General features: G+C 38.6%; 1 protein-coding gene across 11 annotated transcripts in view; it reads left to right on the top strand.

Moving 5' to 3' along the window:
• Positions 1 to 27043, top strand: part of DST (dystonin) — a 497583-nt gene that overhangs the window by 293423 nt on the left and 177117 nt on the right. For all 11 annotated transcript variants that reach the window (XM_078447031.2, XM_078447029.2, XM_078447030.2 and 8 more), the window contains 4 exons: positions 5822 to 5988; positions 23001 to 23113; positions 23206 to 23312; positions 25466 to 25585. In XM_078447031.2, coding sequence (XP_078303157.2) covers positions 5822 to 5988; positions 23001 to 23113; positions 23206 to 23312; positions 25466 to 25585 — 507 coding nt within the window. The remainder of the gene's footprint in view (positions 1 to 5821; positions 5989 to 23000; positions 23114 to 23205; positions 23313 to 25465; positions 25586 to 27043) is intronic.

The following is a 27043-nucleotide window of genomic DNA, read 5'->3' as shown; positions in this document are numbered from 1 at the left end:
TTGATTAAGTGAGACTATGGAAGAGGAGGTTGTAGATGATTGCTCACAATATCTTTCAGCTCTTCAGGTACCACGTGACCTCCCTCCTTTCGTGCTTACAACTTGCTCTGTTACATTTTACCATCTGATTTCCTTTTTCTCCTGGGAAAATCAAGTCATGAGCAGTAAGCTCCCTCACTTTCTTGTCTGGTCACCGCTACTTAGTTTTAGTGGAGTGATTGGGATGGAAGCCACATCACAGCAGGTTAAAGAATAAAGATAATAGAGCTAAAAAATACAAAAATAAAATCTATTTAAAAAACATGAAAGTTACAGAGGGTTTTTTTTTTTTTTTTTTTTAATTTTTTTTTCAACGTTTTTTATTTATTTTTGGGGCAGAGAGAGACAGAGCATGAACGGGGGAGGGGCAGAGAGAGAGGGAGACACAGAATCGGAAACAGGCTCCAGGCTCCGAGCCATCAGCCCAGAGCCTGACGCGGGGCTCGAACTCACGGACCGCGAGATCGTGACCTGGCTGAAGTCGGACGCTTAACCGACTGCGCCACCCAGGCGCCCCCAGAGGGTTTTTTTTTTTGTTCAGTTGCTTTACTGGAAGAGAGAGAGAGACAGTGATAAGAAAAGAGGGAATTGAGTTTATAAATCTTGTTTATTTTTGTTTTAGGATGGAAGAGATGGGCATTGTCAGTGTGGAGCCTGATGTGGGGCTCAAACTCATGAACTGTGAGATCATGACCTGAACCGACATCAAGAGTCAGATGCTTAACTAGCTGAGCCACCCAGGCACCCTGAGATGGGCATTTTTAAATACTGAGAGCCAAAACCCAGATGTGGAGGGGATGATTGATAGAGTGAGAATTCCCCAGGAGACAGGAGGTGGAAGGATTCTGAGCATATGAGAAAAGCAGGTCATGCAAAAGCCAAGTTTGTTGGTAGCAGGGCAGGGCAGTGAGGGAGTTCTTACTCATGTTGCTATTTTCTCGATAAAGAAGGAGATTAAAAAGTGAACGCTAAACGTAAATAAGGAAGTGGTACGGTAGGGAATTTCATGCAAATGGTAAACAATATTGAAAGAGAGATTGTGAAGGATAGAAAAACGGGCCAATTAGGACACCAAGAAAAAGTGCCAGGTTTCTTAGCGTGCTTAGTTGAATTGCAGACCTGGAACCTGTGGTGGCAGCAGTCCACATGGGACTGCAGTTTTCTAGTAGAGCTTTATAGCAGAGGGAAGAGTAGGGGAGACGTGCAGCTGACTTGGCCAGGATTGGGGTTTGGCTGGGGGCTTGCAGGGCAAGGAGAAGGGTGTGAGGGAGTTGAGGAAGTTGGTTGAAGTGATGGATCACGTGTTGCAGGCCAGCTAGAGAAAGAGGTGAAGATAGAAGAGGGCTCATAGAATGGATCATAATGAGGCATATCAAGCAATGTGAGATGTCAATGAAGCCAGAGAAGTGGTTTTTACTTAGGGTTGGGGAATGAAAGTGGTAGAAGAACAGGAAGTCACTATCGGAAGTTAAATATCGGAGGCGGACTAGTTCTGGTGTAAGATGATGAGATCCAGGACGTAGCAATAGATGTGTGAATGGATGAAGTAGAGAGAAGAAGGACCGTGAGGATGTGACACAGCATGGAGCCAGGTACACACTGAGCCAGGTGTCAGATCTTTGGGGGATGCAGGAATCTTTTTTTTTTTTTTAATTTAAATTTTAGTTAGTGTACAGTGCAGTGCTGTTTTCAGGAGCAGAATTCAGTGATTCGCTTCCATACAGCACCCAGTACTCCTTACAAGTGCCCTCCTTAATGCCCATCACCCATCTAGCCCATCTCCCACCCACAGGGATCATTTTTAAGGAGAAGAAGGTGGTGATATAAGAGTGAGTGGCCTACAGTGTAAAAGTGAGGTCTTGGTACCTATGGGTCACGGTTTGAAAACTATCATTTTTGCATCACTGGGGGATTAGAATATGCTTGCCCTGCCTGGTGGTATGTGGGACTTGACCGGAGGTGAGAGGGACAGACCAAGTTCAGTAAAATAGTAGAAGCAGTGAAGGTACTGAAGTTTTAGGAGCCTTTGTTTACCCTGGAATAGATATTTCTGGAAAGCTTGAGAGTGGTGGCAAGCTGGGTCAGGAGAGATGAGACAGGGATGAAATACAGGCTCAGGAGGCTCAGTGACAGGAAGAGCTCGAATTTGGGTGGTAGCCAGCAATGACCTGGATGTGAGGCATGAGGGCTTCAAGTTTCCAAAAGGAGCTCTGGTGTAAAGGGTTTTGTTTGCTTTAGGTGTTAGCTGACAGATTGTTGGTGAGAAACTTTAAGTGGCAAATACTACTAGTAAAATTGTGGTGGGAGAAGCTAACATTTGTATGCCAGGCACTGTGCTAAGCATTTGATGTGGATTTATTTTACTGAATCTTTAGAACCACTCAAAAGAGGTAGAGATTCTGTCATAATTTAAGTTTTTTAAATGAGGAAAACGGATTTTAGATGATGTGGATGGCTCTGGGTTGTGGTCCCGTTTACTCTTGGAGCTGGAATTTGAACCCAGGCAGCATGAATGGAAACCTTCTCTGGTCTCAGTATTGACTTCCGGATCTGAAAGGAGGAAGCTTGATTACTTCCTAGAACCACCCCTGACCTTTCACTGAGGGAGGGTTCAGACTGTTGTGCTGAATGCATAGATTTTAAATCAGGGGTCATCAATGACAACTGCAGACATAAATTTTAGAGTTTAATTTAGTTTTCATTTTGGTTTTGATTGCACAGTATCATGAAAAGTTTGATATACTCAAGAGAGGTAGTAGTTAATGGTAACAGGACATTTTAAAAAATACCTTGAGTTTCTCTATAGGAATAATACTGAGGTAATTGGAAATGGCAGGAAAAGCTGAAAATGAGTCAATGTGTTAGTAGTCTTTAATTATGTTAAAGTTTGGTTCATAATATTTGAATATACATTTGAAAATCACAGCTTTTTAAATAGTGTATACATGTGTCATAACCTGAAGTAGTGAGTGGGAGTAACAATCTGAAATTCATCCATTGGAAATTTATTTAATTAGACTGTACTGCTTTCTCTTGGTTGATATTTAGACCATTTTTCGACCTCAGAACTCCCCCTTTAATATCCTTCCTGGGATAAAATGCTGAGCAGCACTTGAACCTATTAAACTTACCTTGTAGTTGAAATTTACTGACTTCCCTTGTGAATAGATAATTCAGTGACTGGACTGGCATGGAACGTTCTTGACCAGCAGAAAATAGTCCCCCGCCTTTCCAACTCTCTCCCTTTTCTTTATTTAGTTGTGATTACCACCCACGGAGCTCCCTTGTGGTAAGGGTTCCCAGAAGCAGTTGATTTTATAATTTGTAAAGACTAAGAGAAGCCTCTTGTGAGATTTTGCCGGGAGGCATAACTTTCTTGTTTATAGTTTCCTAGATTTGTTTCTCTGAACCCTTGTTTTTATAAATGTTGATTTGCTTGAGGCAACAAATTTAAAAACTTTTTACTTCTCAGGGCACCTGGGTGGCTCAATTGGTTGAGTGTCCAACTCCTGATTTCGGCTCAGGTCATGATCTCATGGTTTGTGAGTTTGAGGCCTGCATTGGGCTCTGTGCTGACAGTGGGTAGCCTGGTTGGGATTCTCTCTCTCCCTCTCTGCCCCTTCCCCACTTGTCACTCATGCTCTCTCTCTCTCTCAAAATGAATAAACATTAAAAAAAAAAAACTTTTTACTTCTCTTTACAGTAGGAGAATTGGGAGAATAATAAAGCCAAATTTTTGCTTCTCCCTTTGTAAAAAAGAATAATAATAACCACAACAGTAAAGTTGCTGACATTACACTGTGTTCGTGTTGAATTCTCATGACATAGCATAATAACTATTACCATCATTATTTTACAAGTCAGAGGATGGTCTTGAAACAGTTGAGTAACTCGAACATAAATGGTGGAGATGGAATTTAAACTCCTGGGATGTACTAGAAGGGCTCTCTAGCATAATTTCAGATCAGGGTATCAGTTGGAAGTTGGGGGTGGAATAACATTGGTGATTTTTCTGCTCTTTTTTCCCCCACATTAAAAAAAAAAAAAAGGAATTTGTCCTGTATATACTATATAATGTGTTCATGCATGCACATAGTTCTTTTCATGCTGTGGAGATTAGCACAGGTTCTTAGAAAAGATGATTAAATTGAGACCGTGAGCTCATATTTATTTTTTTTGTTATAAAAATAATTAATTAATTTAGATCGAGCAAGGGAGGGGCAGAGGAAGAGCGGGGGAGAGAGAGAGAGTCCCAAGAAGGCTCCACACTGTCAGCACAGAGCTGGACAGGGGCTCAAGCTCACGAATCGGGAGATCATGACCTGAGCCAAACTCAAGAGTTGAACGCTTAACCAGCTGAGCCACCCAGGCACACCCTGAGCTCATCTTTCAAATCATTTGTCAAGGAGCATGTCTCATACTGTGGCTGAGAGCAAGCTCCGCTGGGCATGGAGATCTATGCAGAATATTGGAGAAAGGGTGTGTGTGGCTCCCGCCATGATGTCCAGGTGGTGGTGTTAGAGGCTGCCAGGCCTGGCGTGGGCTTTTGCTGCTGCAGCCTGCACCAGGTTCCTGGTTGGCCTGGCCTCCGGCTCTTGTGGCAGCTGGGAAGAATAAAGGGCTTCCTGTCTGAGCCTAGCACTGCTGCATGTCAAAGGCTTTCTTCAGTCTGGGACTGTCAGATTTTCTACTTTCAGTTCTTTGACTCTGGCTCTTCTGACCTCTGACTTCTGTGTTGTATTTACAGTCTCTGGGTAAGACTTTAGATTGACCAGAGTCTTAAACATGATCTGCTTCTCCCTCCTACCTCCTCATTTTATAGATGAGGAAGTTGACTCACAGACATGAAATGTATTATTCAAAGCTGTGGGAGTAGTGGCCAGAACTAGAAGCCAACCTCATGACTTGAGTGATTTTTTTTCCTGTTACAAAATGACTTGTGCCTCCCTATATATTGCTTCCAATTCTTTATTTACTCATCCTGATCCTGGCTTCTCGCCTGTCTTTCTTGATCCCTTGGCTTTCATCCTGCACTGATGGAGGGAACAGTTGTTTCTTGGTGTTAATCCCAGCTTTGGAATCACTGTGTGACCCCTGGTAAAGTCACTTTGTGCCTTAATATCATTATCAGCAGATTAAGTAGGACCCTTGTTAGAGAGGTTCTTAAGAAAATCAATCATGTGAACTGGTGACCTGTTTTATTTAGTGAAAGAGACTTTTAGAAAATTAAATGAAAATGAACAAAGTATAGGGAAAAAAATCAGTTAATAAAGGTATCCTGTTGAGTAAACTGAGAAAGGACTCATGAGAAAATTAAAGAGACTTTAGGTCAAATTGTTATGTAATGTAGTTAATTGGGGAAAGTACTAGTTTCCTTCTTTGTTCTTTACACAGAATACCTGTCAGATCAAATCCTGCTCTGCAGGTGGTAATATAGATTAGTTTGTAGGTTTTACTTTGGATCCATTTGAACTTGGCAAAACCTTTGGTTGGATTATTTTACAGATCTGATTAGTAAAGAGGAATGTAGAATTCTCAGTGCTGTGACATTTTGGCATAATAAAAAAAAAATTAGGTGCTTAGGTTAAATCCTCCTTTTCTATCTATGAACGTCTTTGAAACTCAGTTTCCCTGTATGTAAAATGGGAAAAATACATTTAGCTTTCCAGTCAGAGTTATGAGGACTAAGTAAAATAACACTAATGAAGTGCTTGGTACATAGTAGTTTCTCAGTCTGAGCTGGCTTTCTTCCTAATATTTTAACACTTTCTGTTGTGTTTAGATATCTGATATCCATGTTACTGGAGAGTCAGAGGATATGTCTGCGAAGGAGAGATTGCTACTGTGGACACAGCAGGCAACAGAGGGTTATGCTGGAATACGGTGTGAAAATTTCACTACCTGCTGGAGAGATGGAAAACTATTTAATGCCATCATTCATAAATACAGGTATGGAATTTGTGGGGTCTATTTTCTTAGACAAATATGAGAAGTGTTTCTTCCATTTCCAGATTTTAAAATAACCTTTTATTATTATAGAAGCAATACATGTGCATGGCAGAAAGTTAGAAAATACAGACCAAGTACAAGTAGAAACATCAGATTCTTACCACTGCGAGATCATCACTCTAAGCTTGGTGCATACACACAGACCACAGAGCTATATCATATCTTTGAATTTTGCTAGTCACTTGGAAGACAGTAAGCTCTGATATATAGAGTCTTCAAGTGGATGAGCATGATTGTACAAATGGAGAACTGATGAGTTGTAGGGTAAGGGTTTAGTTCAGACTTAGAGCTCACACATGTCCAAATTACAGTCTCCTACACTGGTTACTCTGATGAGTAGCTGGGTTCAAAAGAGGACAACTTTGGGGTCGTAAACAGTTTTCTGGGTGAGAATTATTAACAACTGAATCCCAGTTAACACTGACATAGCACTTACTATAAAGTGCCAGACACCATCCTAAGCAGTTTTTACATATATTGATTTATTTAGTTCTTACAGCATCCCTATATCATCATTCCCAGTTACCATACAAAAACTGAGGCACTGAGTAAATACTTGCTTGCAGTCACACAGAGCAAGTGGCAGCTTTGAGATTCAGACCTGGGGCCTCTGGCTTTTGACTCCATGCTTTTAATGTCTTCTAAGGAGCTAGAGCCCCAGAAAATATTTATTGAAAACAATACGTGTGTTGATCTCAGTAACTTTTCTTAGTTTTGAAAAAATTATATCATGTTGTTGAAGAATGTCTTCCTAAGTAGAGTAAGCTTAAGCTATAGCTCATTGGACTAATAAATTTATTTGATAAAAATAATAATTATATAGAATAGTTAATATTTTGATAACTTTCTACATGTGGGGCATTCTGTTCATTGCTTTCCATATGTTATCCCATTCAAATCTCCTAACAGTCCCACAAAACAGGAACTGTTATTATCCCACTTTTGCAGAGGAGGAACCTTGGGTTTGCCAAGGTCTCGCTGCTAATACATCATAGAGCTGAGATTTTAATCTCGGTCTGCTTGATTTAAAATCGCATTCTCCCCATCTGTCTCCTTTCTCTTTCTTTTTTTCTTTTCACTCCCCTGAGGACCTTACTCTCTTTCCCTCTTTTTTTTTTTTTTTACAAAGGAGAGAGATCTTTTTCTCTTTCCCTCTTTTTTATTTTGGAAATTTTAACATCAATCAAACTGTAATGAATCTCCCACGCATCCGCACCCAGAGCCCCTTTATTACACTGTAATAGTCTGCTTCTTTATGGAACAACATTTCAGTAGAGGTAGGTATAGTTTGCCTGATTAATAAGAAAAATCAGAATCAACTCGCCTACACTTGTTGAAAATAAAGTACCAGATCTCCTTAAGTAACACAGTGCCAAGAGGGTTTAGTTGGTACAGACATTGCTGTCATCATACTGCACTTCTATGTGACTTAAAACGTGAGGCCATCAGAAGGCTGCATAATTGGATATATTTTATACCTGGGATGATAAGATCTTGTCCTTTAAATAAAAATATTTGGATTGTTATACCTGAAGGATTTATGTCATGATGTACCTTTGAGTGTGTGCTCTTTTCTCTTTGAAGTGTTTTAAGTAGAAGCAAAGCATTTAGAAGCCAGCTATTATTCTAAAATAATTGACTTTTAAAAGCAATGGTCTCTGGACATTGTCTCTTCAATACTTGTGAAAGAGTATAAGTACAAATTAGTATATACATGCTATGTGTTTTTCTCCTACATATGTGACAGAAATGCTGAAATTTCCTGGGGAAGTTTAATATTATAGAGCTCATATTGCTTTAGGAGAGAATTTGGATCTTTTGAATATTATTTGCTTTGAACTTTTAATTTGACAGAGTGATCATTTTAGAAAATTGTTTAGCTTTACTGGAGCACCTGGCTGGCTTACTCACTGGAGCATGTGACTCTTGATCTTGGGGTTGTGAGTTCAAGCCCCACGTTGGGTGTAAAGATTACTTAAAATCTTTTTTTTTTTTTAAAGAGAAGAGGGCATCTGGGTGGCTCATTTGATGAAGCATCTGACTTCTGACTTTGGCTCAGGTCATGATCTCATGGTTCTTGGGATCAAGCCCCATGTCGGGCTCCACACTGGCGTTTTGGAGCCTGCTTGGGATTCTCTCTCTCTCCCTCTCTCTCTCTGCCCCTCCCCTGCTCTCACATGTGCATACGTGCGTGCGCGTGCTCTCTCTGTCTCTCTCTCTCAAAATAAATAAATAAACTTAAAAAAAAAAAGAATTGTTTAGTTTTAACTTTGAACTTTGATTTCCTAGTTGGCTTTGTTTTCCCTTGTTAGAATTCATGGTAGAAATACTGAGTATCAGGTTTAAGTGCTCACGAGATTTCTTTGTTGCTTACGTTCATCATCATGTGCCTCATAAAATACTACTGTGGCCTTTTTCACTGGAAGAAACTTTTCATGTGTAGAACTGTTTTTAGCTTTTCTTTTTACTTAAAAAATGATCGAGTACTTTTCTTCTAGCATGTGTAAGAAATGGATGGGGTTGAACTACACATAGTTTTCACTGTTGAATGTTTTAAAATACTCTAAAGGGGAAATAGAAAGTTATAAACAATTGAAAAATCACTGTAAGAAGATTTTTGGATATACAGCAATAATCACATTTAGAGAGTAGTGTCTAATTTATAGTTGTTTTTACTTGGTAATTATTCCCCTAAATTTTGTGATGTATTTGGACTTGCTGTGGAAACATATACATTTAATTGGGTTTGGGGGTCTATTTCTAGATTAAAAGTTGTTTTTTATATATGAGTTTCATTTGACTTATGTAATAAAAATGATCTGAGGTGGTACATGGGTTTGGTTTCTACTTAAATACCAAGCCTAACTGTATGGAGTACTCGGTTGAGAAGGATCTTGACAGGGAGTGAGGGCTTAGCAGGAAAGAACCTTGAGATTCCTGGAGTGGATGGGTGGAGGATTGTGGTGCCACTCATGAAGCAAGTTTGCACGCCCCAGAGAGAATATGCAAGATTTCTCTGGGGATTGCAAGGAAAGTGGACACTCTTTGTCATTTCAACTATTTTTTTAAAAGGTTTTATTTATTTATTTTGAGAGAGAGAGCGAGCACTAGCATGAGTGGGTGAAGGACAGAGAGACACAGAGAGAGAGATAATCTCAAGCGGGCTACACATACAGGCCTCAATCTCTTGAACCATGAGATCTTGACCTGAGCCGAAATCAAAGAGTTGGACGCTTAACCTACTGCGCCACCCAGGTGCTTCCTATGCCCCGTATTTGTCATTTAAAAATAAATGAGTATTAATTGTAGTAAATGATCTGGTCAGATTTTTGTGCACACATCTCCTGAAGATTTGGAAATACTGATCTGAAATGGGGACAGAATAATAGCACCCTTCAGATTTTGTATTGCTGTCAATACTGTCAAAACTTAAGTACATTAATTTGGATTGCCTAGCATAATTTTATTAGTGTTCCCACATAGAATATGACTTATGAAGTGGAGAGAATGTTTGTTAACCCCAGTAAGCAGTACTCGACTAACATGAAATAAAAAAGAAATTTTTATAGTAAGAGTAATTTATAGACATTACACAATAAAAACCATCCCTGAAGTTAAAAAGAAAGTAACTGTTGCATAGAAGGCACCCAAGAAATATGTATGGACTGTTGACCATGTATCAATTTCTGTGTTAGCTGTTTTTATATATGGTAGCTTTTAAAATGATCACAGTCCTGTGAAATAGATGACACTATTTCCATTTTTATCTGCGTATTAAATGATCACATTATTAAATTACTGAAGAAACTGGGGCTCAAAAGGGAAACTAATGTACTCGACGACATACCTTTTAAATGATGGAGGTGACAGCTCAGGAGTCTCAAGTCCTCATAGGCTTCTGTGTAACTACTTACCATAATACCCTGCAGGTAAACTAGATATCCAGAAATGGAACTGTTGACCTGAGCAACTGTGCTAGGGCAGTGTTGAAAACTAATGATATTCAGCAAAGATACATGAGAATTCTCGATGAATTTAAGAAATGTCTACATGAATAGTATATATATAAATGCCAACTAAGATCTTTGTCCCTCGTAAGAAATTAGTGAGGGACATCAGTCACATAACTTAGAATTAACCGTCAGTGAAAATGGCATTAGCAGCAACTCATAATGTGAGGAAAATTGTAGATAATAAGAGAACATTAAAACACTCAGCATAAGTGAGAACAAAACCACAAATGAACTGTTCTGTAGTTTTGGGTATGTCATATTATCCCCAAGAAGGTGAAGAGCCTGGATTATGCAATGGGTAATAAGAATGATAAAGTACTATGATATAGTGGAAGAGATTACAAAGGATAGCTCTTATAGGTTCTACTTAAATAGGTCATTGATTCAGATGGTAACCATGATTATTGCTTATTGTTGTGAGCATGGTATAATATATAGAATTATGGGATCACTATGTTGTATGCCTGAAACTAATACAACATTGTATGTCAACTATCCATCAATTAAAAATAAAATAAATAAATTTTTAGGAAATTTTGTTCCTGATTCTTTCTAGGAACGTCTGTTTGTTGTGTTCAGTTTTCAGTGGAAAGAATTCAAATAATAAAACTACCATATATCTGTACTAGCTTGTACTTGTTTTGTTTGTATAGTTTAAATTTTCTTGAAAGAGTATTAAAATCTTTTCACTGAAAACCACAGCTGGTAAGAGATCTTAGGTGAATAAGCCTCACTGTTGCCCCTAACCTTGGTTTTCATTCAAAAGAATAACAAGGTAGACTGGATTTGATGGACTTAGATCAAAAGGATGTCACAAAAGCATCTGATGAGTAAGTAGCTTAAAAGCAAGAGAAGTAGAGTTAACTGAGAATCAACAGCCTCTGGGATTCTAAACTGCAGTAGATTAATCATTCTCCTAGAGTTTGGATACAGAGGACTAAAATTCCCATTAGTAGCACATGTTCTTCATAGTAGGTGTTACAGTCAGACCGTTCAGCTGATTTTTCTGTGCTCTCATTTAAGAGTGTGCTCAGTTATCACAGTAAAACTGATTTTGTTTTTCTTTTTGAGAGAAATAAAGCTCTGGCTTCTAGCTTGACATTCCGCCCCTGACTTGTCCTACTTTATCAGTCACTGCATGCAGATAACTGCCCCAGAACATTGATGAAAGCCAAGTTCCCAAACAGCAGCACTCACTGTGAAAACATGTCTGCCTGAGCAGGCATGAACATGAATGTTCGCCCACAGGCCACAAAGAACAGGGCAATATGTGCGGTAGAGCCAGGTGAAAACCTAAGGTGGTAGGATGGAAAGGTACGAATATGTCACGACTCACATGGTAGAGGGGTGGTGTGTTTGGCAGAGAGATTATTTCTGCTTAATAGTTTCTGTTTGTCCTAGTCTTGTTTTTAGTTTATGCCATTCACTGGTTTGAATTTCCTTTTGAGGCCCTTGGCATTCTTTTCATAAGCATGTTTTACATACATTATGTAACCAAGGAGGACTCCACTTTCTTAGGATAGATTGTGTTCAGGAGCACGCCATTTAAATATTTTCTAATCAGGCAGCCAGAAGCTTTTCACTTGTCTGAGTGTGTAGTTGGATAGCAATTATTTTGTTCATTGTTTGCATTTTGAATTAGAACTTAATGGGACCATCATATTTCATTACATTAAATGTTTAAAGATGCTGTAATTGGGAAGATTAGACTGTAAGGCTGTGGTCAGAATCATCATGTTTAATAGTCTGACCTGGAGGCCTGTGATTAAGCCGCATGCTTGGATTCAGTCACACCTTACAAGCTGAACTGGATTGGACTGGTTTAATACTGGGAGGAGGCCCTTTAGGGTTTGAAATGTTCCCATAGGAAGTTGGATTAGTGTTGATGAGGGGATTTTTTTCCCTTCAGAACCAGGTCTGCCCTTAGGCTGCAGAACCCAGAAGTCTGAGGGTGTGTGTATGTGTGTGCGCATACACACAAGTATGGTCTCTGGTGTGTGTGTGTGGCCATGGGCTAGGCAAAGACACAGAGCCCCGAAGGTTATAATTTTTGGAAAAGTCACAAGTATTTCAGTTTTTGAGGCAAAATCAAATTGCTTATTTGCCTTACCAGATAAACTCAACACAGTTGAATTCTGAGAGCTCACCGTGAAAGCCTGGTAAATTTTATAGTAGGTTCTCCTACTATACTGTGGTATTTCTTGCCACAACCCTACTTTGACTTGCATCTGTGACTTTTATATAAAAAAAAATAGCAACTAACAAAATGTAATACATTAACATAGTAAAATACTCAAATAGAATAAAGGCGAATGCATTGAAATGTGATCTCTTTCCCCAGATACCCAGTCCCCTTCCCTAGAGACAACTGTTCAGTTTCTTTCATAGTCTTCCAGAAATGTTCTGTGCATATACAAACACGTGTTTTGGGGCAGGGTGGGGGGAGGGTCAGCTTGTTGAGGTATAATTTACATAAGCACCGAATCTTGAACATTATTATAAATAATCTTTTCTAAAACACAGTTGAGAGAATGGCATATATGCTATTTCACATTTTTCTTTCTCCTTAATTTATTTTGGATGTCTTTCCATATCAGCAGAAATGGGTTTACCTTATTCTTTTAAAATGCTACAGAGTGTTCTGATGTATGGGTGTAACATTATTTAATAGTATTGTATTGATGGACTTTACATTTTTTTGCTATTAAAAAGTGTTGTATTGGACTTTGTATGTGTGTTTGTGCAGATGTGTGAGTGTGTTGGTTTGACAAGTTCCTAGAAGTAGAATTTCTAGGTCGAAGGGTAACGCATTTAAAGTTTTAAGACCTATATCTGGATTGTCTGCTAGAAGAGTTGCACTGAAATACCCTTCTGTGCTGTTTCCCCTCCATGATGCCTTTAAGAAAGAAACATTCCATTATTTGTTAATGACATCCTAGCAGATATTAAACCCCATTCATTTTTTTCTATTCTTCTTTTAAGTTTGTTTATTCATTTTGAGAGAGAACGCGAGCATGCAAGTGTGCACAGGTGGGTGTGGGACAGAGAGAGAGGGAGAGAGAATCCCAGCAGTGCAGAGCCTGACACAAGACTCGAACTCATGAACCATGAATGAGATCATGACCTGAGCTGAAATCAAGAGTCAGACACTCTACTGACTAAGCCAGCCAGGTGCCCTCTCTTCTTTTTTAATTTACCCTTTTATTCATATAATTTTTTTTTCAGCTTTTAAGGTATGTGCCAGAGCTGAAATTGCAGGCTTATGTTTCCCTCTGGTGTGCAAGCTATTAGTCTAAACATGTATGTGTTGAGAGTTTAGGGGAAAATGACCAAGTAAGTTGGCAAATTTGAGAGTGATGTGATCATTTAAGACGTTAGAATGCCAGCAGTGGGGGTGGTCTTGAGGTAACATACAAGAGAATGTGGGCCACAATGCCAGAGGTTTGGGAAGTATGTAATAAACATCAGATTCCTTCCCTTCCTGCTGCCCACCCACTAATAACAGGGCACGTGACTGTAAAGCACAAGAGAAGCTGGGCTTTGCTGAAATACTCCCCTTACTTTGAAACTTGACATATGCTTCCTTCGTCCTGGCTCCCTTTGACATTTTCTTACCTTTCTCTAACACTAAGATTTCTCTTATGTTGCAAGAGTAGCTGACATATCTTCTATCCATCTATTTTTCTTTGATAGGTCAATCTGTTTTGTTGCAATATGTCTTTATTTCGACTCATTTTCAGATTCCTGTTATATGTTATTTTGTGATATGAAGTGGTTTAATATTTTCTATCAGACTAAAAAGTAAGTTTATCCCTCTTTTGGAGGCATATTTATCCCCTAGAGAGTAAGATTTACTTAAGTTCACTAAAATATAGGTATTGAAAGAATTATGTCTCTATCAAAATCAATACTATTCTCTGTATTTGTTAAAGTGTATGAAGCTGTTATGGGGTTAATTGTTCTTTGTGAATTGAGACTTGTAACTCTTTAGGTATCTTTTAATTTCCATTGGTAGGTTCCAATCTTGAAGTACTAACTAAACTCGCTGTAAATCATAGCATTTTTCGTACTTTGCTTTCTATCTTGTTGGTAGAGAGTTACTTTATAGAAAAAAATAGGAAGAAAATTTGAAATAAATTGAGGCATCTAGTTCTGAGAAAGGGAAAATTACCTTCATGGCTTTGTTTCCTTCTACAATACGTGCCCAAATAGGAGCATAAAGGAATATATACACCCATTTACAAAAATATGGGTGGGTCTCTTGCATGTTCATCTTTATTTGCTGTCCTTTTTTTTTTTTTTCCGCTGAGGAGAGGGGGCTGAGGGGAGATACATTTTGTACCAATAAGAACAGTAAAAACATGCTAAGCCTGAACATGATTTAATCCAAACAGTCATCTACGGGAATTTGTTATGGTAACTGCTGAACTGCCATAGGATAAGTGAGGCATATTGAATACATATTGTTATTGTGTGATCTATCAGAGAACAAATGTTGAGTAACGTATGTGGCTTCATGCATCTGTGTGTGAGCAGGTGCGTCATGTTCTGGAGTACAGACATTGTTTTAAGACTGATTTCTAGGTAAATGGAGGTTTTTTTTTTTTTTTTTTTTTTTTTTATTTCCACATAATTTCCTTTCAATTCCTTGCATGCTGCTGAGTACATACTAGTTTTCCAGCAAAGCCTGAGCCTGTGCGCGCCCAGCTACCTGCTTTGTCTGTGCATGTACTCAAGCAGTGAAGCGCACCAGGAAAAGTCATATGCAGATGATCAGTTTCACTGTGACTTCATGCTTACCAGCTTCAACTGGTTCTGACCAGCAGTCTTTTCCTATCTGTGTTAATTCACACCTTCTCTCACTCATACTGCCTTTTCTCCCCTTACTATCAGCTGATGATCTGCACTCCTGCTCTCAGAGAATACTGACACCAGCAAGTGAAATGTCTTTCTCTTTGCTACCAAAGATACAGACCTGACTTCGTTTGCATCCATCCCAGCCCATCTTTGCTCCTGTTTGACAGATGAATTCCTCCTCCACCTCTCCAAGGCCTGTATCCCTCCTCCTGTGCTCTGGATCCCATCTCTACCATTGCCTCAGAAGCCTTCTTTCTCATTACACTAAACCTTTCTCCCTCAACAGATCTTTCTCCTTGAATTTTAAGCACGCTGAAGCTTCTTGGCTAATAAAACAACAAAAAAAATTCCTCTCTTAACTCCATGCTTTTTTCCCTGTCTACTGCCTCACATCATTCCTTTCCTTAAAGGCCAGACTTGTCAAAAGAATTGTCTGTACCCTCCATTTACATTTCTTTACTCCATATTTATTCCTCACCTCACTTCTTCTGGCCTCTGGCCCCATAATCCACCAAAACTCTTCTAGGGTCAAGAATGACTTCCATGTGGCTAAATCCAATGGGTCGTTTTCAGGCCTCATTTTTCTCCTCTGTATTTGACCCTACTGACCATTCTTTTCTTCTTGAAATACTAGTCTTTTTTCTTTGGTTTTTATGGCTCCACACTGCCCTGGTTTTCCTCCTGTTTCTTGGGCTCTTCCTGCTCAGATCTATTTGTAGACTCAGCCACAAGGCCAATACATGTTGGGAGTTTTTGGGGGGTTGCCTGTTGACTTTCTTTTCTCTCTGTGTTGACTCCCATCCATGCCCACACCCCTAAGTTCTGTGGATTTGACCTTCGAGATATCTCCTTCCCTGTCTGCTTCTCTCCACTGCTGCCACATTCTTTTGCAGTCACTATGGTTCCCTACTGGCTTCTGTGGGAATACTTTCAATACTTGAGATTTCTTCTGCATGTAACCTCAGATCTGATCATTTAGGCCTGTAACCTCCTTAATGCATTTCAGTGCATTAGTTCTTAGAAAAATATTCAAAATCCTTTAAGAAATTCATGAGATTTGGGGCCTCTGGGTGGCTCAGTCAGTTAAGCGTCTGACTTCAGCTCAGGACATGGTCTCATGGCTCATGAGTTCAAGCCCGGCATTGGTCTCTGTGCTGACACCTCAGAGCCTGCCTTGGATCCTCTTCTTCCCTCTCTCTCTGCCCCTTCCCTGTGCACACGTGTGTGCACATGTTCTGTCTCAAAAATAAACATAAAAAAAAAGTTCATGAGATTCTGCATCATCTCTGCCCCTGCATCCTTCCAGTCATCTCTTACCATGTGTCCTCCTGATGTTGGCTCCCATCCCAGGCAGTGGTCTCCTTGTTCTCACGTGGCCTCCAGGCCTGAACATGTGCAGGCTTTTCCCCCTCTGCCTTGGTGCTCAGGGTGTTCTTTCCAACCAGGTTTTCTCCTGGTTTACTCCTGAACTCCCTTTAGAGCTCTGAGCTCTTCGTATGCCCAGTGCCTATATTCTTAGTGCCTCTCTGCCCAGCACATAGTAGGTGCTTATTAAATGTTGAGTGAATGAATGAACTTGCTAGTTTGTTGACTGGGAAGAATTATTTAGAATTAGTGTTACCGAAGTGCCAAGTTAGGCCTTCTGTGACATTTTCATTACATTGGTTACATGCCAGTGGATGCTTTTTAATAACCCGTGTGTATAGTGGTTTATATTTAGTTTCACAGGTACTTTCACATAAATCTTCTCTTGAGACCTTGGACAAATCAGTTGGCTTCTTCAGATCTAAAATGGCTTTCTTCCACTGCACACAAATCTCAAGACACTCCCTGGAATTCCAGACGATTCTTATAGTTCCTGATTTTCTGTAATCCTTGATTTTCATTTTTTTGTAGGAGAAATGAGAAACCTGAGACACAGGTTTCTGGATGCATGTTCACAGTCAGAGAACAAGTTAGGACTAAATCACAGGACACCTGAGTCACAGCCCTGTTACTTGTTTCTATCTCGGTAGAGCCTTTTCGCTCAAATATGTAAAAATGGTCCTTTAAATTATTTTAAAGTTTGAAAAACTGTGGTAAAATATACGTAACATTTACCATTTGGTATGTTAATACACTGTTGCTAAACCATCACCACCATCCATCTCCAGAACTGTTCTCCCACCCCCGAAACGCTGGTAATAACCATTCTACTTTCTGTTTTTTTGTGTGAGAGAGAAAATTATTGCTCAGTGTCCTTTCACATGATCAGGTATCTCCTATCGTGAAATTTATTTAAGTGATTTTTATTTCAATGAAACAATCTGTCACCAAATGCTGTCTTCGTCAGCTACCTCGTTTTACAGTCTATTCCAGAGTTGGGCCAATATGAAATGTGACTCCGCCCCATCCCCTCTAATCCTAAACGTGTTCTTTTCCTCTTGATTTAAGCAATAAAAATCAGCACTGGAAAAGAGGGAAAAGGCTTGCTGTCTCCTACTGAGAGTCTAAGGCAGTAGGCATGTTTGTGTCTGCTTTGTGTTTGTCTTGTTACATAATTATCTGATAGTGTTATGGATTTTTTTTTTTTTTTTGCCAGTGCAGAATATGGATGATTTTGAAAGAAAATGAGAAATGTATTAGAGGCAAGAAGGATTTGAAAATGATTTAGTTCCCAGACTTGCCTGATAAGAATCACCCTGGGGGAAGGGGAGAACCTTGTTAAAATACAGATAACCAGGCCTTTCTCTATATTCTGTCAGTCTGGAGTAGGGCCTAGCACCATTCCAAGTGTGGAAAACATTGTTACAGTATATATTGATGAGTACTGTTTGGGTGACAGTCTGGAATTACATTTATTTCATACAGTTTATTTTTCTGAATATGCCAGCATGCACAGACACACTCTCTTGTGTTTCTTGTATTACCATCATCATTATCACTTTCCCCACCAGCAGAAGCATAAATTCTTCTCTGTTTTCTTTACCTTGATTTTTCAGCTTCATATCGGATGTTACGATTTAATTAGATTTCAGTTTATAATGCCAGCACAGCGCAGCACCTTGCTCAGACTTTGTAGAGAGATACACCTGGGTTCAAATCCTGACTGCCCTTGTCAGCTTGCATTCTTCAAATTACTTAATCTCTTAAAGCTTAAATTGTTTCATCTGTAAATTCAGAGTAATAATTATACTTTTTGAAACTTTGTAATTTATCCCTTGCCTGTTGTTTTCACTGCATGCCTGTTTTCCAGATTGTTTTTAGCAGAGAAAGCCTTTAGGAAACCTTAAGATGTGTGTTTGTTTAGTTCATGGAGAAGTTATGGCATTGTGTTCTGTCCCATGTGGATTTTGATAAGGGTGTGAAATCCTGATTGGAAGCTATCGATGGTAGCTTTATCTGTAGAAATTAACAAAAAGAAAAGGAACAAACCTAGGAATCAGGAATTTGAACCAGGTGCCAAATGGTACCTTCCAGTCCTCAAAGCTATTCATTTCTTTATAATTTATTCATTTTTCAAATATTCGTGTGCCGAGCATCATGCTAGATATTGAAGATACAAACATGGCTAAAACAAGGTCTGCCTTCAGGCAGCCTGCTGTCCATTGTGAGGCAAGTGCAGAGTTAGAATGAATTGTGGCAGATACACACATGAGGTTAGTAGACAGCATCTGGGAATGTAGAAAAGCAAGACTTACAGGAAGAATCCGAGTTGATCAGGTTGTGTCATGTATGGGGGTGAGGTATGCAGTGGACATTTGTTGAGCAAAGGAAAGAGACAAAAACCCGATGTGTTTTTGCTTTGAGAAATGGACTCTGCTCGTTTCTTTTTCTGTCATGATTCCTAAAAGGGAAAATTTCTCAAGAGGGTTCAGATCCTGGATAGCCAAAACTTACGTCTATACCCACACAGTAAATAATGATTGAATGCCAATTGAGAGCCAACACAACCCAGTAAACCCTATGAATTTAAATAAATTTTGCATACTTTGAAAAAACATCCTGATTTGGATTCTGACTACTAATGTTAGATCTATCCTTGCAGCCATTATCATACTTTTGGTTTGGAATTTGTTAATCTTGTGTCTGCACTAATGCTCTCTTCTCTTAGGTAACTTTTATCAGTGTCCCTTCAAGGATGTTCCAATGGCCGTTTCTAAGTCTAAGTATTCTGACTTGGTTTCATGTTCCTTGTAGTTGAGCATTTCAGTGTTTGGCATGATGTAATGTGGAAGTCTTAGGTAGTGTCTTGTGCTAATCTTTAGCCATTTGTAATACTGCATAAGTCAAATTTTCTCTCAGAATCCTAATTCTCATGTGAGCTAATATAATAATAAAGAATTTGAGGACTGAAAAGTTACTTTGGGGTGTCTGTACCAAAAAATATCTTACATAGTTTTAATGTTCTGTTAGTTTGGCTATCTATTAATGTGGGTGGTAACATATATAAAATATATGTCTGTCTATATATGTGTGTTGTGTGTGTGTGTGTGTATGTATATGTGTATATAAATATAAACAAATAAAAATGCCCATATACATGTATATATGCCTGCAGTTTTGTATGTATGTATGTATGTGTGTGTGTGTGTGTGTGTGTGTGTGTGTGTATGTATGAGTGTAGCCTATTGTATAATTTTTTTGTTTAGAGAGAATGCTCTTTTAACATGGGTGTTATATGAAAGATAAACATTACTTTTATCCAAAATTATTTTGTATTATGGCAGTAGCCACTTTGAGACCTTTTGGTCCTATATTTTTAAACAAATTAAGGGCACTAAGCATGCATACAAGTGCTTTGCACTTGGGCTTTGCTTTCAGTTTCATCTTATGGTCTTATCTTGATTTTATACTCACACTATATAATTTGTGGTATCTTCTTTTTTTAAAATTTGTTTTATGTTTGTTTATTTTTGAGAGAGCACACGAGTGGGGGAGGGGCAACGAGAGGGGGACAGAGGATCCAAAGCAGGCTCGGTGCTGACAGCAGAGAGCCCAGTGCTGGGCTCAGAACTCATGAACCATGAGATGGTGACCTGAGTTGGACGTTTAACCAACTGACCCACCCAGGTGCCCCTACCTTGTGGTATCTTCTTGTGTTTTTCTTTGTAAGCTGTTTTTAATCATTTATGGAAAAAAAAGTAGGATAAAAATATATGTTTTTTAAAAGTGCTATCTGTGAACATTGAGTCATTCAGAAAAGATTATATTATTCCAGAATAATAACACAAGTTAAGAGTTAGGATGGCCCTTTTCCCATAAAAGACTAACATATATTACTTTCAGTGGCAGAGTATTACATTGTACGATTTTGAAAGGTTTGAAGAAAATAGGGAAACTAGAAAAATTAATGCAATATAGGAACATGGTTGTTGCCTTGTACCTGTTTACAATGTAGTGTAGACTTGGGTTAATCAAACCTAAGATGGGAATGAAATTTCCTATTAAAGTTCCACAAAAAGGAGATCTTAAGCTGGAATGAAACCTTTGGAATGAAAATACAAACCTGTAGGTGGAAAATAGCTAACGTTTTAAAAGGTTATATGATCCCAGTGAGCCTGTAAAGAAGAAAGATAGGTCACAACACAAGCCTCTTCTGGAAGCTCCAGACACGTAGAGGAAAGGCAGAGTAGAAGACTGAAAATGACTGAATGGTTAGGAGATGAGTTTGGAGAGGGATAGGATTTTGAAAACGTTCAGGCTGTTCGTTTCTCATAGTGGTTTTACAATTTTTTTCTTTTTTTCTTTTTTTTTATTAATTTTGTCTACTGCAGTCTTTTAATAGAGGAATGTCACTTTGTTTTTTGTTCCATTAAAGTGTTAAATATCATGATAAAAGAGGTGACTTATCTCAACTCAGTGTATTATACAGCTGCCTTTGTGCTGAAATGACTATGTCATTCTGAAGGAAGTTTTATGTTTTATTCTCTTAGTCAAAAACTTGGTTCTTCAATGACTTTATTCATTCCCTCTGGGATTACTCACTGTTTACTTTCTTGCTAATGGCAGGGTTCGTATAACAACATGCCCTTTCTTGTTGGGAGATTTGGCAAACCCAGAAAGGCTGGTTTTTATTTCTTCAAAATGTGTGAACTTTATGGAAGCAAAACAGTTTTTTGAACTTTAGATATTTGTTTTTGTCTAAACCTAAATTCACCTGTTTAGTAATCTTGAAGTTGGCAGATTCTTCAAAATACTTCTTTGGGAGTGAAAAATATTATTTTTAGAAGTATGTCACTTACCTCTATTGTTGTCAGTAGATTTATTGTTCCTATAATAAATGTAGGATCACTTTTAAGTAATCATGTTGGTGCATATGAAAAACGTTAACGAATTTGCTAATAATTTCCCGGGAAATAGGTAGGTAGGTCATGGCGGCTACATTTCAAGGTTCTGAACACTTTGAAAGTTCTTTAAAACTGTAAGTAGATTTCTTTGAGGTCTGCTTTCTTATCAGATAAAAAGAAGACTACAAATTGTTGTTTACCTTCCTAAGGTTAAGAGTTTTTCATGTAAACAGCTTTCCAAGTAGTATTCAAAATAATTTGCATTTCAGTCCTTCTCCATGACCTCTCCCACTCATTCTGCAGTTCCCAGATGACTATTCTGAGCAAACCCGAATGTCTGTGGGACATTGTTAAGAGCCAGCCTTAGAACTTGATAAGAGTGGGTTCTTAACTCAGTGATTTTGAGGGTGGGTACCACTCTTTTTGAGCTTTACTGTTTCCACATTTGTTTTTGCATTCTTTTAATGCTTTGCTTTTGAGATGAACATTTCCTGACTGGCTTTTGGCCTTGTGTTAAGTTTCCAACTACCACATTTTGCCGCTGTCTATGCAAGGAGTATTTGGGAAGTCTTTCCCTTTTCCTGTCTTGTATATAGACAGAGATAGCTTTGAAGTATCCCTGTGGTTTAGTGTAACATGCAAGTCTCACAAAATAGAAAGGGTTGAAGTCTGGTGTATGAGTGTGTGTGTGTGTGTGTATGTGTGTGTGCTTGCACCTGTGTGCATGTACACGGGCATGCACATAGATGCTTGTGAAGATGTAAACTAGTGCTTATTTTAGTCTTTCATTTATGATTCAAATTACTAATTAGCCAACCTACTTACCAACTTACTGCTAGATATTTGTTGTCTGCTAATTCTTTGTCACTCTTTGCCTCAGCAGAAGGATAAAATACAAAAGTTTATTAATACATGGTTCTTGCTGACTTAGAGTTAGCCGGTTGTGAGAAGCAAGATGTGCATGCAGCACATTAAATAGTGAATTAATAGGGCAGGGAAGTGTATGATTATTCTAAGGGCCAAAGTGACGAGCACAGGCCCAGGAGTCTGTAAAGAGTTCAGGCAACAGAGAGAAAAATGAAGATTGGGAAGATGAGTGAAGGCTTCACAAAGGATGATAGTGCTCACAAAGATGAGTCGACAGCAATCACAGCACATGGCATCCTGTCCACTGGGCGGTGGGTGCCAAGGAAGCAGCATTGAATTCATCATAAACCTTTGTGTTTGGGGAGTAACTGAGAGGATGCTAGTTGGATTGGAAGGATGCTGTTGGAATAGTAGAGTTTATGATTATGAGGAATTTGTAGATTTTGTTGAAAGTTATCAGCTTTTTATAATTTCCTTGCTACACTTGGTTTTGACACACAAGTTTTTTTTTTTTTTTTTTTATTGGGAGAGAGAGAGAGAAAAAGCACATGCGGGGGGAGGGGCAGAGAGAGAATCTTTTTTTTTTTTTAAGCTTATTTATTTATTTTGAGAGAGTACACAAGCAAGCGGGGGAGGGGCAGACAGAGAGAATCCCAAGCAGGCTCTGTACTGCCAACTCAGAGCCTGATGTGGGGCTTAAACTCAAGAACGGTGAGATCATGGCCCAGGAGTTGGACCTCAATTGACTGAGCCATCCAGGCACCCCAGCACACAAAAGTTTCTGAGAAAAGTAAGCATTGTTAAATATTTGATGAAAATCTCTGTATTTCAACATAGGCTTAGTATTAGTATTTGCAGAGATGGTATGTAAATGGATAAACAGGTTTGTGTAATGTTGAATTAGCACGTGAGAAAACTTAACTGATTGCAGTGAATTTTTTCCTAGGCCGGACCTGATAGACATGAATACTGTTGCTGTTCAAAGCAACCTTGCAAATTTAGAGCACGCTTTTTATGTAGCAGAAAAAATTGGAGTTATAAGACTTCTGGATCCTGAAGGTGAGTTGTTCTGACTAGATGTAGACTGGCATGAAAGTCTGGTCAGAAGTAATCTGTCAACATTTTGAAATAATTTATGTGGCTGCTTTTAGATGTTGATGTCTCCTCACCTGATGAAAAATCAGTAATAACTTATGTGTCATCTCTCTATGATGCATTTCCCAAAGTCCCTGAAGGTGGCGAAGGCATTGGTGCAAATGTGAGTATTGATTTTTCCCTACTAGAAGCTGCGGATTCAGTAATGACCAATTAATGACCAGTTAACTGAATTCTTTGATAGAGCTTTTTGCAGTATTTAAATGTGAAATATTCGTTAAAGAATTTGAGTTAAGATGCTATTTAATGAACCAGTACTGTTTGCATTTTCATGACACTATTCTACCATTATGATTAAAGTATAACTCAAAAAAATTTGTTCTGTGTCATAAAGTAAGCTGTTTAGAGTTACATATAATTTTATAATTAAAAGCTCTAAAGCACCGAATTTTGGAGTTTTACCTTTCTAACTTGCTGCTGTTTTATATTTGCTCTGTTTGATGTCCTTCTGTATCTGCAGAATATCTCACCCCTGAGATCACTTTCAATGTTACTAATTCTCATAATCTCATGAAATAAGTTGGCTAGGAATTGTTTTTCTGATTTAAAGGTGATTATCTAGAGTAAGGTTATTTGATTTTGCCAAATTAACAAGCTACTTCATAAGCAGAGTGAAGTGTGGTACAGAGAGCTTTGGGCTCCTCATTTGTCCACTGTTTCCCAAACATTTGTGTAATTCAGTTCAATGGTGCATTTTGTAGTGGTCATACGAACACATATGGAAGCATTTCTGGAAGAGAACAGGAAACCATCAGTTGTGCGTTAGAGGATGAGCCCCTTCACCCTGGACTTCTCCCCTTTCCCTTGCAGATACCTTTATTCCTAATTTACTTAGAAGATTTTGGAGCTCATCTTTTTCACCTCTGTGTGCTTTTGTTTCTGGACTTACTTCCATTCTCTTCTCCCTGTTCTTTCTCTCAGAGGTGTATCGTCTTCTGATCCCTGAGTAACTTGCTCTCCTCCTCATCCTTTACTGTGATGTCTGCCAACAGTTGAGTGTTGAGCGTTGCTTGAGAATGTTTCTCTTGGCCGTTCCTTGCCTTATCTTCTCCCTGCCTTCACCCCATTCCTGCCTCGTACTCCTTACTAGGATGACAGCTTTTCTACACTTTTCTGCCTCTGTTTTATTTCTCTTCCCATCAGCACTGCACACGGTCACCAGATTGATCTTCCTAAAACCTGATGTCTTTGGCTTGAAAACATTCAATGATTACATATAGCTTGTTAGGTGAAGTCCAGCCTAGATACTCTGACATTGAAAATTCTGCATACCTCCTTTTTTAGCTACAGTGTTTCAACACAGGCTGTTTGCTGGTAGCCAGGGCATTTCTAGTTCAGAGTCCTACTCACTTGGGGCTCCCTATCTTTTATCTCTTCCTCCCCCTTGCCCCCCGACACTTACTGGTTGTTGCAGAACTGCTCAAGGACTTCTCTCCCAAGAATACCTTGGTGATTGTTTTGGGGCACATATATAATGACCTGATTCTTATCTCAGCCTTTATCATATACTACCTGTTTCAGTTATTTCAGCACTTAATTAACTACTGCTTTTCAATTTGCTTAACTGTTTATATTATGACTCTCCTGCCTCCCTATCTAGACAGTAACTCTTTGATAAAAGCTATTATGTTTTAAAGTATTAAATTCTTATTACAACACATAGTATAATGCTTTGAATGTAATAAGCACTTGTCAAATACTTTTAATTCAACAGAGCAGGTGACAGCCTTCCAGTTTCTTTCCATTTTTATAAAAGGTTTGCTTAATGAGTAATCCTACCACATACATTTTCTATAATTTTTATTCCTGTCTGCTTTCCTGCATACTCTATAGACCATTGAATTCAGGTATACAGTGGATTTAGATCTAGAAAGGTTGGAGGACATAGCAGCTAACTTGGCTTGTGCACGCTCTTACTCCCTCATTGTGGGTGCCTGGAAAACCCCAAAATGATCACAGTGTTTCTTCCTGCTGCATTTGGATGCAGCCTCAGAAGCCATCTTAACATAGTGCCCCAGGCAGCCACCATCTCTGGATCAGAAGTGACACTCATTAGGTCAGTCTTTGTTGTCAGATGTTGGTGGCATGTTTTCACATCTCTTTATGTGGGGCTGTGTGAAAAGTGAGAAGACAATGAGCTGCTTCTGACTGACCAGCTTAAGGACATATAAATTCACAGAATGACCTTTGACTAAATTGTGTTAGATATGAATGTTATTATTTGCAGACATGGATCTTGTCATTTTATTGTTCCAGGATGTTGAAGTCAAATGGATTGAATACCAGAATATGGTGAACTACCTCATTCAGTGGATTAGACACCATGTGACCACAATGTCTGAGAGAACATTTCCTAATAATCCCGTAGAACTCAAGGTCTGTGTCACTGTAGAAGTTACAAAGGATTGGGCTTGATTATTAAACTTTTAAATAATGTTATAATAGTTCCATAATTTCAGAAGTTCAAGAAAAATTTCCCTTGGCAAGCCACTAATAAATAGGCAGTTTTTACATTTATTCATCTCCCATTGCTCAAAGAAAATGGAGGTAAACGTTAATAATGAAAACATAATAGCAATAACACCTTAAAGAAATTTAGAGTCTCTTAGCTTTGAATTGTTGGGAGTTAAAAGATGTAATTTGAGAGACCCTGGAACTGACATTGCCAAATTGCTTTTGGTGCATGGGGAATGCTTGGAACCCACCATATGGCCCAGGCAGGAAGGGCTCTGGGAAGCTGGTACAAGTTTAACCATGGTTGGGATTGTGCCTGTGGTTAAACCCTGTTAAAAACTCCTGTAGAGGTTTCTTTTTGTAAAGCAAGAAGCACATACTCTATTTCACCATGAAATGAGAAACACATACCTGACTTTCATTTCGTAAGACGTTTGCTGCTACCTAAAAACAGGTCCAACTCTTTGAGGCAAAGACATCCTAGAAATATAAAAGAATTATAGATATGTAAAACTACTGATGACTATCATCTCATTTTGTATATTTGGATTTGTAATAACAAAGTAATCTGCTTTATTTTAAGAAACGGATAATGTGAATATTAACAATAAAGTCTTAATTCCTTGAATTATAGGCTTTGTTTTTTGATCAAACTGGAATTGCAAAAACTGTAATAACCCAGGGTGGGTCCTGTTAAAATTATTCATCGTGTTCATGCATCCGTACAGAACATCTGTGGAACAGTTTTTATTCACATTGCCATGGGGAGTTTGTCCTTGGCGTGAAGTTACTTGGCATGTGTTGATATGATGCTTTTTAAGTGTCCTGAAGTTGTTTGTGTGATGTCTTCCTTTGTGGATGCAAAACTTCCCAGGGCCAGAAAGATGTCCCCCTTCTTTCACCACATCTACCAGGAATGGTGGTTAGCACATAACATAATGGCATCCTGAGCTTATTTTCTAGTGGGTGTCCTGAAACATTGCATTTTGAGTTCAAAGCCATTTTCAGATTTGAGGTTCAGCTTATTTCCAAGTGGGTTCCTATTGTCCAGACACTTGGGTAAATTTGTATTGGCTTCTGATTAATGCAAATTCTTAAGGTTTTGGAAGAAATTTGAGTGGCTACACAGATTATTTGCTGGTGCCTAGGACAGCACATGATACATAGACGAAAACATCATGGGGAAATGCCAGTAATTTCATTAACCAGTAAAACGTTGAATGGAATCCTTCAGAAATCCTGCCTGAAGATTTATACGGAATTTTTTTAGAAAAACAACATGAATGAAAATGAAATAATTTGTATATACTTATTAATGTGTATATGTTTTATCTATATAATTTTTATGAAGGTCCTTTTTAATATTTAAGATATTTTCAA

This window comes from Panthera onca, chromosome B2 (assembly GCF_046562875.1).
Source record: "Panthera onca isolate mPanOnc1 chromosome B2, mPanOnc1 haplotype 2, whole genome shotgun sequence".
Lineage (NCBI taxonomy): Eukaryota > Metazoa > Chordata > Mammalia > Carnivora > Felidae > Panthera > Panthera onca.
Note: the sequence above shows the minus strand (reverse complement) of the source record. Positions and strands in the feature narration are given on the sequence as shown.